The following is a 14402-nucleotide window of genomic DNA, read 5'->3' on the forward strand; positions in this document are numbered from 1 at the left end:
GTGCTTCGATTTCAGGTTTCAGTCGATGGTATCTCTCCACATCGGTAAACACCATCACACAATCCGTCTTCTGTATACAATAACTCATCTCATGTCCAACTAGAAATGCGTTTACAAGCACGGCAACAGCTCCAATACACTGTAAAGACCAAAACAGCAATATCCATTCTGGAATGTTGCGTCCCACAATAGCGATATGATCTCCCTTCTTGACACCCATTTTGATAAGTACCGCAGCCAATCGATTGACTCTAACATGCGATTCGGCATATGTCCATCTCGTGTTTCCATATACGATATAGTCTAGATCTCCATACTTCTTCGAGTTGATCCATAGTTCACGGAAAGTCTTTGGAGCGGCCTTCCAGAGTTTGTATTCGATGCCCTTGATCGTGGTGGTTTCCAATTCAAAAGGAGCGCCTGGAGCAGTCAAGATCTTGTGGCATTCTGCTACAGATAGAGCTGGATATGGCATCTCGTTTAATGTTTTGATGCAGTGACAGCAGTCTAACCAAAGGGTCAAGCTTTGAGAATTGTGACGCAGAGCGCAACAAGAAGGTTAACGATGCAATGTATCAAGACGGGGAATGCCGCATTAGAGTCGCAACGTACCTATGTTTGTGCAGAAATTCTCTTTACAAGCGGGATTGACAGCATCCACGGAAGCTCTTTTTGGAGAATTTTGCTAAGTTGATCAAGTCATTACGTCACGAACGGTTTGCATTGGAATCGCGCATCGAATTTCGATTTTGTTTCAAATTCAGACCTGCTCAAGTAGGCCTAGATCCAAAAGATGTCACATATCGCACTGCTTTTTGACGCGACGACCAGGACATTGGAAGATTAGAACACTGCTGGCAAAGTCCAAGGATAGTAGATAGTAGGCAATTCATGTTGAATTTTGAATAAATTTGCACGTAAGAAAGTAGCCACGGTGTCCTGTTCAGCAAGCTTTAATGACAGATCGACTGTGATTTCTTGAACGCATCCAGGATCGCTCATCGCAGTCAGTATGTGGAGACATCAGTAAGATAGGAAAAAAGCTTGAATCCCAATACTTCGTGTACAGATGTACACGAGCCTTCTTTGCTCTCTCGTTTTTCATGCTCCCACTCTTTCATTTTCACATCAACGTCAACATCGCAAACACATCAAAGTCCAATAAGTACGTTGTTGACCGCTAATATAGCCTGATAACAACGACCATGGGAAAGGCAAGTTTCATTCTATTCCGAGCTAAGCTATCCCAGTTGCTTGGCAGCTAACACGCTTCTTTCCAACTCTCACAGAAGAAGAAGAATGAAGTCAAGCCCTGGTGTTGGTAAGTAAACACTCGGACAAGCATCGGTCACTCGATCGCAGCAGTCATTGTCTGTATTCTGCCTTTGCTACGGGCCATCATCAAACCAATCCTTCATTTCAACCAACATCGAAGAATTGAACTTTTTCTCAACCATTTCGTTTTTTATAGGTATTGTGATCGAGACTTCGAGGACGAGAAGGTTCTCATCAATCATCAAAAGGCAAAGCATTTGAAGTGTCCTAATTGCAACAAGAAACTGAATACAGCTGGTGGTTTACAAGTTCATTTCACTCAAGTCCACAAGGAGACTTTGATAAAGTAGGTACATTGAGTATGCATATTCCCCCATATCTTACAATATGAGTATCTCTTCCATACGCATGTCGCTAACTCTAAGTCAAATAGGGTTCCAAATGCTATAGCAGGCCGAGACGATCCAAACATTGAAATATTTGGTATGGAGGGCATCCCTGAAGCCGATCTTCAAAAGCATCTCGCCGAAGTAGATCCAACAATATCTGCCGCCAAAAGACCCAAACTCGCCACCATGGACGAAGACCAAATCAAGGCTCAACTCAACCAATGGAGAGCTTCACAAGAACAGTTTGCAAATATGGCTGCCATGGTAGGATCGGGTTCTAATAATAATACAGGTGGTGCTAGTGGGGCGGGCTCTGTATATGGACAGCCTATGATGATGATACCTCCTCATATGCAAGCAATGAACTCGGGAACGCATAGGATGATGGGTGGTGGAATGCCACCTCAATTCCCTGGACCGTATGGAGCTCCGCCTATGCAAGGTATGCCTGGTTTTCCACCAATGATGCATCAACAGCAGCCTGGGTTTCCACCAATGATGGGAGGGCCGCCGCCTGGTATGATGGGAGGTCCACCGCCGTTTATGCCACCACCAGGGTAAGTGCATTCATGTGGGTTATGTGATGATTGGTTGATGAGCCTGAAGGATACTAACAACATTTTTTTCTGCCAAAAAGAATGCCAGTGCAGTTTGCACCACCACCAAGGCCGGGTATGATGATGATGCCACCACCACCCTTCCTGAATCCTCAAGCTGGAGGGCCGCCACCAATGCCAAGTATGCCAGGTCTACCACCAGCACCACGTCCAGTTGGGGAAATCTCGGCCGTCAATAGTACAGGTGAGAGTACTGTGCATACAACCTCTGCCCCTGTTCGTCAACCAGGAGAGCCATATCTTATCTATGGAGATAATCTGGTGTCTGTGGTAAGTGCCTCGAGTCGTCAAAAGTGTAGATTCGTTCAAGAGCTCACCATTGATTTGCAGGAGGAGAAACGTGCCCAGCATCCCAAGTATCGCTATGTAGAAACAAAATCATAGAATGTATTATTCTGAAGGAACAGTGTAAAGGTAGGAGGGTTAACGAGGTAAGCCCTCGTCACAGAACGACACCATTTGGTCTTGACAAGAGCGCATAATAAACATTTATTGACATTGAGAAACACAACCCCTTGTCTTGATGATTGAGTGCGAACGTTGTATGTGTATGTTGTTGTACAATGTGATGTTATAATATTTCAGCAGGCATTGCCTTGTCTTCCAACGCAGCAATACAGTTATCCAACGCCAGATTCGCCATGGCTTCTCTAGCCTCTATCGTCGCACTCCCAATATGCGGAATCACAAAGCAATTATCCAGCGTCAACAACGGGGACGATGTCGACAGTGGCTCTGGTGTCGTCACATCCAACCCAGCGTACGCAATAACCCCATTCTTCAACGCCACATACAAATCCTCCTGATTCACAAGCCCACCCCGCGATATATTAATCAGCACAGCAGTCTTCTTCATTTTCGCCAGTGTGCTAGCATTGATCATATGGTGTGTCTTGTCATTGTATGGCGATGTGATTACTACAAAGTCGGATTGCGAGAGCAACGCGTCGAGAGAGGGGGAGTATATGGCGTTTACTTTTTTGGCGAGGTCGCGCTTCTCGCGTGGGTTGTAGTAGAGCAGGGTGGAGAGTTTGAAGCCTTGGATTTTTTCGAGGACTCCTATTCGTGGTTTCGGTTAATGGATTATCAGCATGTTGCTAAAACGTATAATACGCACCAAATCCAAGCCTCCCTAATCCAACAATCCCCATCGTCTTTCCCCGTATCTGAGACCCTAGCATTCCATTAGGCTCCCATGGTCCCCAAGTCCCATTTTTCACTGAAGCAGCCGCTTCACCAAATCTACGTGCAGTAGCCAAGAGCAGCGCAATAGCGAGTTCAGCAGTCGTATCTGTCAGCACATCAGGCGTGTTTCCTATCCGTATTTCCCGTGATTTGCAGAGGGTGATGTTGACGTGGTCGTAGCCGACAGACATTGTGGAAACGACTTTGAGGGTTGGGCCTATTGGGATTATGTGGTCGGTAAGAAGGTTTGTAAATAGAGACATGCGGTCTGATGAAGCGACAAGATGTGAAATACACGAGAGAAAAGCTTTACCAGCAGCGTCAAGAAAGTCTTGATCGACTTGATTTGTGATTAGCACGATGACACCAGCGGATCCTTTGATAGCTTCCAGCATTATTGGGCGTGGGATGAGCGAGTCCTCAGTCCATTGCCTGATGTCGTATTTGCTATAAAACATTCATGATTTTGATCAGCTTGGAATTTGTTTGACAGATCTCAAATGTTGCGAGGCAGTAGTAACTGTATCGCACGATACGTTGTAATATCGAGTAAAAATCACCTTTTTAATGCTTCTAGCCTGTCCTGGAATGTAGGAGTCAATATCCTCGTCACATATATTTTCGGTTTTGATGACATTGCTCGGATGTGGGAGAAGGATGGTTTTATGTATGCATATATTGTACGAATAGGAGATATCTTGAGCATGTACGCTCTGCCAGCTCGCTTCGTCGTTTTGACTCGAAACGATTTCAACTAGACTGTGTTGGAATTTGCACCCTTGGGTTTTGCTCTCTTTTCTCAAAACCGTTAGACCGTTGCCTAGCGTTTCCACCAAAACACAAGTTTACTTGGCAGGTTAAAATAATAACTTGAGGAGCTGCTTTTGACTTTGGTAGGCTCTCTCTGGGCATCTTTGAGCTTCCTAGCAGCAGAACAAGCCAAGGCAAACAAAACGATGCAACTAGGATATTGGAGCTGGTTTGCAAGCCTAATTGTGTTGTTGCTGGCCAGCACATACCATGCTGTTGCGGATGTGGTTGTGACCAATCCACTCTTCAGATACAGGTATGTGGACACATCGTGCTGGATTGTTTGTGCGCTGCCGCATCGCAAATTCGCTGCCGTATCAAATAGTCGATTTGACTTCACTCGTGAGGGTGCATCTTTCACGATACTGATCTGCTTTGCTGAGTAGTACTGTCTGGGAAGGCTTCTATGAGCCAACATGTGTGCGCTTTGCTCCCAATGGCATGGTGTTTGTCGGAACAAAGGATGGACAGCTATACTACTTTAACAATATCACGGATCCGACGCAGAAGCTTGTCATTGATATGAATGTCGAGATTTACAATAACGTATGAGAATATCATGTCGTTTCGCTGAAAACAAGGCTGGAACTGACACATTTTTCTCCTTGCAACAGTTCGATAAGGGATTGCTGAGTTTCGCTATACATCCCAACTTCCCAGCTACTCCCCACATATACGCCATATACGTCGTTGACGCGCCACCCGGCCAACAACCACCAGTCTACCACGACGCATGCGGTGTCGCGACATGTGTCACATACTCTCGAATATCTCGAATCGTAATCGACATGGCAACCATGCTTGGAACCCGTACCCCAATCCTCGACTACGACTGCGACACATGGTCGTCCCACTCTGTCGGTGACATACATTTCGGCGCTGAGGGTGGCCTATGGTGGACAACAGGCGAAGGCTCCTACTTTGGGACAATAGATTACGGACAGTTCGTATCACAGGGTATCGATAAATGCGGTAGCGTAGACCCGAATAATGCATTCTACTCGGGCTCGTTTAAATCTCAGTCGCAGTTGGATTTCTATGGTAAATTGATGAGAGTCACGCCCCAGAATCTGGCTGCTAATGCGGCGAATGGCACTATACTGGCTCCGATTCTGGTTATGAAGGGGCTGAGACAGCCGTTTAGGTGGACGTTTAATCCGTTTGATGGGTCGATTTTTATTGGTGATGTTGGAGATGGTACGTGGGAAGAGATTGATCATGTTGTGGCGCCGTTGACGGTTGATCCAAATAATCCGATCAACGGAGGATGGCCTTGTTATGAGGGACCGCAGCCTGATACGGGGTTTAATGCGCTCAATACCGTGAGTTCTGCTGTGAAACTTGTTCAAAATTAAGAAGAAATTTGAATGCCTTTTTTTCGCCTAGTCATTTTGTAACGCCATGTACGCAGCTGGCACATCACTAACTCCAACCGGGGCTCAAACTCTTCAACCATTCTTTGCCTACCACCACGGTTCCGAGCCTGGCACACCAAACATCCCAAACATACCATGGGAAGCATGCATCACAGGACTCGCCATCTACAACGGAACACAATTCCCAGCCGCATACCAAGGCGCCATGTTCAGTGTCGATTACGCAACAGGAGCCATGTTTGCGTTTTTGACCAACGGCGCTGGGCAAATCCAGTCTACCACGCCGACGATGATGTTGTATGGTGCCATCAACATTGCAGATATCCAGATGGGGCCTGATGGATCGTTGTGGACTGTACGTGTGTGGGATGGGAAGATTGATAAGTTGACGTATGTTGGTGCGTCGGCACCACCTGTAGCGTCGTATGTTACGAGTCAGTCTACCGCTAGTGGTGAGACCACGGTTGTGTTTAATGCGACCGCCAGTTACGATAACGGTGGACCGGTTACGTATGCGTGGGATTTTACGAATTCGGGAACGTATGTTGCTGGGAATGCTATAGCTAGTTATACGTACAGCACTGCAGCAGGTACCTGATGCCATTTTTTTCATCGACGACAAAATGCATGCCAACTAAAATACTTATAACCTTTCAGCGTCGACCGTTACAACCCGACTGCAAGTAACCAACTTGATTGGCTTAACAGCCGTATCTACCCAAGTCGTTAATGTTGGCTTAAGCATGACAATGGGAATCACACTCAATGTCTCGAGTTATGCCGTTGGTGATATTGTTGGGTTTACTGGTTATGCATTCAACCAGAACAACATCGCAGTGCCGCCAGCTCAGATGCAGTGGCTGATGACGTTATAGTGAGTTTGTGGAGTCATTAGACTATAGGTGTGAATTCCGCTCAAGTTTTTTTTTTGTTGCTAGCCATTGCTATTTCCCAGCTTGTGCATTCTATCCAGGTGCAACATATGATATGTCGCTCGGTGCACAAGCTCCAGGTGTTTCATGTCACGAACATATCTCGAATGCGGAGTATGGAACTTCTGGGTCATATGTATGTTTCAGTTTTGACAGTTAAGAAAAATCGAGAGAAAAAAACTTAAACATACATTCTCGTCAATGACAGATCGAACCAGATCACAACTATCCAACATACTCCTTCTATTCCCTCACTGCAACAGACCCAGTAGTATCAACCTTCAAGCAAACAATCACACAAAACCTTTACCCCAAAAACTTCCGTGTCTTGTACCAAACCACACCTCCCGGCATCCCAATCACCGTAGACGGTACCATGTATATGACACCCCTCACCAACTACTACCTCGCCAAAGGATCCACCGTATTCTCAGTCCCTTCTTTGGCTGTTGTAAACGGAGCCTTCTACGCTTTCCAGAAATGGAATAACGGCGGCAACCTCTCACAATCTATAAACGTATACGTTGATAATTACTACCTGATGGCAACATACAATCCGGTAACCATCACACTCAACACTGTAAGTGGACCTGCTGCGCCCATCAACGCCAATGCAACGGGTGCGTATCAGACAATCACGTTGGATTGGTCTGCACCTGCCGTCGCTGGTATTCAGTGGTACCGGATCTACTACCGTATGGTGTATAGTGGCTCGTCAGTTGGACCATGGACGTCCTTCCTGGTTCCAACAAACACGTTTACATGGACATTGACTGGAATGTATGCCACGAATCAGGCGGAATTCAAGCTATCCACTCTGACAGCTGCTGGAGAAGGTCCAACCAGTGATTCTTTTATTGGGTATAGTAGCTTGAATCCTCCGGCTGGATATATCGAGTATTGCTGTGAGTGGAAAATGCGCATCTGGTTTGAGTTCAATATAGCTCCAGTATTGACATCGTTTTTCGGCAGTGGCTCCAACCGATTGTGCTGAATCCGCTGTGCTTGTGGACGATGGACCGACTGGAAGTTCTGGTGCAAATGTGCTTGGATTCCCAACTGGTGAAGTGCAGGGACACTTTACTGTTGTTGATACCGCGGATTACATGCTGGTTTTGGAAGCCGCGGATAGTTTGACTGGATGGTCGGAGGGTCTGAACAATTATGGGATTGATGCGCCGCTAGATGGTAGCAGATTCACTCATTTCTCGTTCGTCGCTGGAAGTTATGAGTATGTCTTGCGTTGCTTATTGGACTGTACTCTAATGCAGTTCTTGACCACTGTTTTAATGTTTTTTTTTAGCTCTGGCACATTCTCCGTTTACTTGGTTGATGGAACTGGAGTTCAGTCTCTTCCCATGTCGGTATCTCCGTACATGAACTTTTCAGCAAACCAATTACAGACTGTTCGGATTCCATTTGCTGATATTGCTGGAGTTGATTTGGTAAGTGACCCAAATCCATGAATTAGATGATCCTCCTGTTTTGCATGCCAACACATTTTACATCATAGACTCAACTGACGGCCATAGTATTCACCAACTTAACTATTGACGTACCAATCCTAATCGGAAACGTTACTCTGGAATCATTCTGTGGAGGCGTACCAACACTAGACAGTTTCGGCGCCGCACCACAACTATCCAACCTCACAGTCCAAGGAGCATCGAAAGTCAACTGTGTATCTGGACTTGTAGACGACTTTGCCGATGTCCCATTGGCTTTATCTGGACTGAGCGCCATGTGGAACAACTTGACTACCAAGAATGGGATATACGATGTGTATGATGGTACTCTGACCTTCCAGCCTAACGTGCGTAATGATCCAACCGCATACTTCCAAGAGCTGCTGTTCAGGAATGTGCTTAATGGGCTTGGATGGGGCAATCCAATGTGTTATCTGGCTCAGTCGTATACGTATTTGAGTTTTGCTACGAATATTCCAGCTGGGGCTACGTTTGATGTTCAGATTGAGGTAGGATATGACAAGTCTGGACCTTGTGACATACTCCTTTGTTGACTGTTTTTTTTTTTGGTTAGTATTACAACAATTCTGGATGCACAACAATCGGAGGTGCAGCCGTATTCAAATCTACTGATTTTATAACCAGTCCCAATGGACAATGGCAAGTCGTAAACATCCCGATACGAGCTGGCCAATTAAATAGTGTAGCCATCCAACGTATCCGTTCCGTAATCTGGACCAACCTGCAGAACGCCAACTATCTCAGTCTGCGACAAATCTACTTCACCAACTGCCAAGGAGTCCCCATGAACCTTCCGACAACTCCATCAACAGATGGATGTCCCCGTCTCACATCATTTTACGATGGCAAAGACTACTCTGGATTAGGCAGCACGATTGGATATGGCGGTGGAATGGGCTACTATGCAAACTCGCTCAGCCAAGCAGTATTGATACCAGCCAACAGCAACTCGTATTTCTTCTTGCAGCCACAGCCGGCCGGGTGCATGGATATCAGATCGTACAATTACTTGAATTTCGAAATGGCCATCCCGACGAACGAGTATAACGCTACCGTGTCGATTGGGTTTGATATATACGACAACACATGTACCGTCAAGAACCGTACCGTATGGGCATACGTGGGAGATCACGCCCAACTGGTCGGTGGATGGCAGGCAGTCAGTATACCACTAGCACCATATCTCGATCCAGTGTCGGCTGAGAAGTTTAAAGCCATGCTGTGGGTAGGATGGACGAATTCAGGGCCGTATTTCGTAAACGGTATACAATTCGCGTCTTGTCCGAGAGCGGACGCTGCTCCTGCTCCTGGACTGGGAGTGCCTCGACCAGGTCCACCTGCTGTATTGCCGACACAGATTGCTGGATGGCCGTCACCGGTACCAGCTGCGACACCATCGCCAGCTGCTTCTGGAACAGCAGGAACGTGTACTACAGTGCTGATGGATCCAAATCCTTCTAGTACGACTTCAAACCTGTTGGGTGGTTATGAGGGAATCAGTGGTGGAGGTACTTCGTACAAGGGAGCTGATACCAGTTTGCTAAATATCTTCCCGACGGTTTCTACATCGTCTTTTGTTACTGGTGAGTATATAGCAGACAGACAAATTATTTAAGAAATGGGACGTCGGCCATGTCTAATACCATTTTTTTCGTCTAGCATTTACCGCTACAGGGTCATGCTACAACCTGAACTGGCCTAAAGGATATCTCCGCTTCCTGGTTCAGATGCCCACTACGACAGCATACTTTGATGTTGCATTGACATTCAACCAGGCTGATTGTGCCACGCGAGATAATAGTACATCGTTAAAGTATTATTCGTGGTACTATTACGCTACACCTAGCTATGCTTTGGGTGGATTGTGGTATGAGATGGCTATACCGTTATTGGATGTATGTATTTGTGTTTGTGCTGTTAGGTCATAGTCATCCGCCGACATACTATTTTTTTTCTCATCCATTTGTTTCACTTCTCGTAGATTGCGGGTGGAAATGCTACACTACTGTCTCGTGCCAAGGAATTAGTGTTCGCCAACTTCAATCCTGTTCGATCTGTTTGTAAGTTTCCTTTCACAATGTTCCTTTCATTTGCAAAAGCAGACTTAATAATCGACACAATTATTAGACGTATTCAAGAACATCCGAATCACGAACTGCACATACGTACAACCAACTGGTGCACCACTCCCATCCGGAATGCCAGGATCACTAAACCCATCGCCTGGTATCGCACCTTCCATAACACCATCACCAGTCGGATCCGGAGGAGTAATAATCCAACCCTCTGCAGCACCAGTCGTAGTCCAACCATCCGCTGCACCAGTAGTAGTCGCCTGCACATCAACAGCCAAGCAATTCGTATGGCAGGCTGGAGCTGACGTTGTCGGATACTCACAGTCTGGATATGATGGAAAGAGTGCGTATACCTTCCCTGGAGGTTTGACGCAAATCATTCCTGTCGCGGGCGCATATTGGTTTACGAGTGTGGGGCAAGGATGTCGTGATATCTCGGCGTATAAGTATTTGAATTTGATGGTTAGAGTCAGTGCTGGGACGGGACCTTTGACGATTGGTTTTGATATCTTTGATGCTGGTATGTCATTAAAATGATATTCTCCAAAACTTTTTTTATTGCCAGAAGGACAAATATGCTGATTATCAATTCTTTGAATAGCCTGTGCAAACAAGGCCAACACGCTGTACTATAATATACCAGCAGCACAGATAGTGTCAGCCACGTTACAGCCCATAAGTGTTGGTTTGGCAGCCTTATTCACAGATGGTGTTTCCATCAAAAGACTTAAAGCCATGTGAGCATTACAGGATGACCTTTTTTGGCTTCTTCGAGAATCATACTCACTTACATAACATTTTGATAGTGTTCTAACCGGCTTCACGGCTGGTGCAACATACCAATTCGACCAAATATCACTCGACACATGTCCGTTAGCAACAGCAGCTGCCCCTGCCGTAGCAGCATCTCCAGCGCCCGCCGCTGTTATAGCATCACCAGCACCAGCAACAGGTTGTGTACGAAACACACAAGGTGTCTGGGTAGCTGCCGCCGACGTAGTCGGATACTCTGTCTCTGGATTCGACGCCAACATGCGATACTCTGTTGTTGGTGGAATATCCCAACTGATACCTGCTGCCAACTCGTACTGGTTTACGTCTATATCTGGGACCTGTTACGACGTGTCTGCATACACGTATCTGAACCTGTTGGTGAAGGGAGCAGGACCGTGAGTGATTTTAGTTGTTGTACCATCATTTGAATTCTTGTGCTGATTTTTTGGTCTCTATTTAGAATCGCCATCGGTATCGACATTTACGATGCCACATGCACAAACAAGGCAAACACGTTTTACTACAACGTGGCTGCAGCCACGATAACATCTGCCACGTTACAACAAGTCAGTGTCCCACTGCTGACGACGATAACTGATGCTGCGTCTAGAAAACGGATCAAGGCTATAGTGCTTACTGGATTCACTGGCGGTGTGACATACCAGTTTGATAAAATGCAGCTGGATAATTGTGCGGGTAGTGTGTAATTTAGTGAAGGGACTTTTTGAAGAGGCAGGTTCCTCTTTGTTAAATAACATCTATAATGAGTTAAAATGTTGATTTCGGAGCGACTGGTTCTTGTCTGGTGTAGTGTTTGTTGTTTGCGTGCATTCTCTCAGAGTTTAAGATGACGATACATAGGCTCATTCATGGTTGCGAAGAGAGACTCAAAGACACTTTTAGATTGAGGTGGTGATGTAAAGTTACTGTCTCGTGCTAGAAAAACAAGTATTCGCCAACTTCAACCCTTCAATCCGTTTGTAAGTTTCGTTGTCAAGAGTAGTCTTGATTTTCCAATGCAAAAAGCAAGCCTTTAACCTATTTGCACTTCTTAGACGTATTCAATTTTATCTGGCATGCCTCTTATTAATAGAAATAACAATGAGTTAAAGTGGTTAATCTTAATTGATGGTTTGGCTCAATTATCGGAAATGATCTTCATCTCAATCTTCAGGCCATATTTTATGACCTTTTGCATCACAACATCAATGATTGCTCTCAAATAATCAACAATGCAAGATGCGATGGCCTCACTAGCCTCACCCCTCAGCTCTCAGCGTTGAGTCAGATGCCATTTGAGCAAAAAAACAAATGGGCGGTTTACGAACTTGTGTCAAGAAGGAGAGATATGATTTGGACTCTCCTTTTTGAATCGTTTAATCATTTGATCGAAAATGTAAGTCAAGGGAGAGGTCCCTCGACGAAAAACTAGGGAGTTGCGTCCTCCAGCGAACAAAACATCAGGATTGCAAGAGACTTGTGTCCCAATTGAACACGTCGCAAGCCTACATATTTTGGCTCACTTTGCCACTTTGAAGCTCATTCGAAGTTGTAACGGAGTCCTGACAGTCTTCACAAGTCACCAAAACTCGAAACTACGATGCATCGCTTCATACCTGTTTGCAAGGCAGGACTAGGACACATACGGCATCATTCTACGACTAGCGGATTACCTAGCAAAACTATTAAGCAGCTGCTGGATCTGGCAAACATAGGAGAACGCGTCGATGCATTTGGATGGATTCACAGTGCACGCTCACAGAGTGCTGTGGCCTTTGCTGAGATCGTAGATGGATCGACTGAACGTGGGATTCAGGCTGTTATGCTTCCTGAACAAGCTAAACAGTATGGCTTTTGTGCGTTGTGTTGACATCAATTTTTATCAAGCTGACGTGCTTTTTCGCTTAGTCTGACTACGGGATGTTGTGTCCATATAACGGGGATCATCGCATCAAGTCCAGCCAAAGGACAATCTATCGAGCTTAAGGTGGAACAAGTCAAGATGTTGGGTGAAGCACCTCCAAATGTGTGTTTGAGTTGTATCAGAGAGCTCAAGATTCGGGGATAACCGTGTCCTATCGTAGGAGTATCCATTGAGTAAAACAAAATTGTCTCTCGAGTATCTAAGAGAGCACATTAACTTTCGATCGAGAACGAAAACTCTCAACGCTGTATGGAGGATACGAGATGCAGTCACGATTGCTATTCAGGAGGCCTTTAAAGTTGGTTATTGCTTGTTATCATTGACGTAGCTGCCTGTATTGACACCCATATCTGTAGGAGCTCCAATTCCTCAGTATAAATTCGCCATTAATTACTTCAAACGACTGTGAAGGTGCTGGGGAAACCTTCACAGTATCAAGTGATTCTATATCTGCAGATGGCGTCAAAACGGAATTCTTCAGAAAGCCCGTGTATTTAACAGTATCTGGACAGTTGCACGCTGAATTGATGGCATCAGCACTATCTCGGGTCTATGTACTAGGACCTACATTTAGAGCCGAAAAGTCAGATACTACACGGCATCTAGCAGAGTTTTGGATGCTGGAAGCGGAAGCTTCCTTCTTATTTGATATACCAGGACTTGTAGATCTAGTAGAAACCGTAATCAAGAATGTGACGAGACGGGTCTTGTCGACCGTGTCGGATGACATAGCCTTTGTGAGGTCTCAATGCAAGGCTGCACCGATAGCGGAACTCGAAGCCCTGATTGATAAGCCGTTTACCCGTATCACTTATACTGAAGCAATCAAACTGCTCACAGCACAACCAAAGGCCAGTTTTAAATACCCAGTGTCTTGGGGAGTGCCACTTCAAACCGAGCATGAACAATGGCTGGCACGTGATATGGGTGGACCTGTATTTGTAACTGATTATCCAGCCAAGGTCAAATCCTTTTATATGCGTGTAAATGATACGGATGCAGATTCAGAGGCTATGACTGTAGCATGTACCGACTTGCTAGTACCTGTAGTTGGTGAGTTGGTAGGAGGATCATTGAGGGAAGAGCGTCTGGATGTGCTCATATCACGTATGAAGGCATGTGGTGTGGACGAGGCCGCACTTGAATGGTATATAGATCTGCGTCGATTTGGTAGTGCACCTCATGGTGGATTTGGTATGGGAATAGAACGATATCTCTTGTGGATTACGGGAATGAGTCATGTACGTGACTTGATTCCTGTACCGAGGTGGTATGGGCATTGTCAATACTAGGGCAAGGAAGCTGTATAATAGTAGTAATAATCATTTGCACTTCACGTAACTTAATAGAATAGTGATTCTTTTCATGGTAAATCAAGCGGATTCTTCGATTTGACGCGTCCTTTAACTAGCAAATCTGTCGTGTACTAAATTCATTATGCACTTCTTCTTTGTTTCTTGCAACGTCAAACACACGTTTTCTACACTAGGATCAGAGTAAGTGAGACATGAACGATATTTATATGATGCATTTAATTACTTGACCGTGCTGGAACTAT

At 45.5% G+C, this 14402-nt stretch overlaps 3 protein-coding genes across 3 annotated transcripts; 2 read left to right on the top strand and 1 right to left on the bottom strand.

Moving 5' to 3' along the window:
- Positions 1-1299: 1299 nt before the first annotated feature.
- On the top strand, positions 1300-2665 carry SmJEL517_g05849 (uncharacterized protein; the record flags this gene model as incomplete). Its single annotated transcript, XM_031171775.1, has 5 exons — positions 1300-1325; positions 1472-1621; positions 1709-2221; positions 2302-2551; positions 2612-2665. The coding sequence occupies 5 exons, from the start codon at positions 1300-1302 to the stop codon at positions 2663-2665; spliced, it is 993 nt and encodes a 330-aa protein (XP_031022232.1).
- Positions 2666-2852: 187 nt separating this feature from the next.
- On the bottom strand, positions 2853-4103 carry SmJEL517_g05850 (uncharacterized protein; the record flags this gene model as incomplete). Its single annotated transcript, XM_031171776.1, has 4 exons — positions 2853-3340; positions 3399-3683; positions 3780-3913; positions 4027-4103. 4 exons carry the CDS (start codon positions 4101-4103, stop codon positions 2853-2855), a joined length of 984 nt encoding a protein of 327 aa, XP_031022255.1.
- An 8417-nt stretch (positions 4104-12520) lies between these two features.
- SmJEL517_g05851 (asparagine---tRNA ligase) lies at positions 12521-14136 on the top strand (the record flags this gene model as incomplete). The annotated part of the gene is made up of 4 exons (XM_031171777.1): positions 12521-12765; positions 12829-12946; positions 13005-13142; positions 13201-14136. 4 exons carry the CDS (start codon positions 12521-12523, stop codon positions 14134-14136), a joined length of 1437 nt encoding a protein of 478 aa, XP_031022254.1.
- Positions 14137-14402: the final 266 nt, after the last annotated feature.

Source organism: Synchytrium microbalum, assembly GCF_006535985.1.
Source record: "Synchytrium microbalum strain JEL517 chromosome Unknown SmJEL517_scf0062, whole genome shotgun sequence".
NCBI classification, from domain to species: domain Eukaryota; kingdom Fungi; phylum Chytridiomycota; class Chytridiomycetes; order Synchytriales; family Synchytriaceae; genus Synchytrium; species Synchytrium microbalum.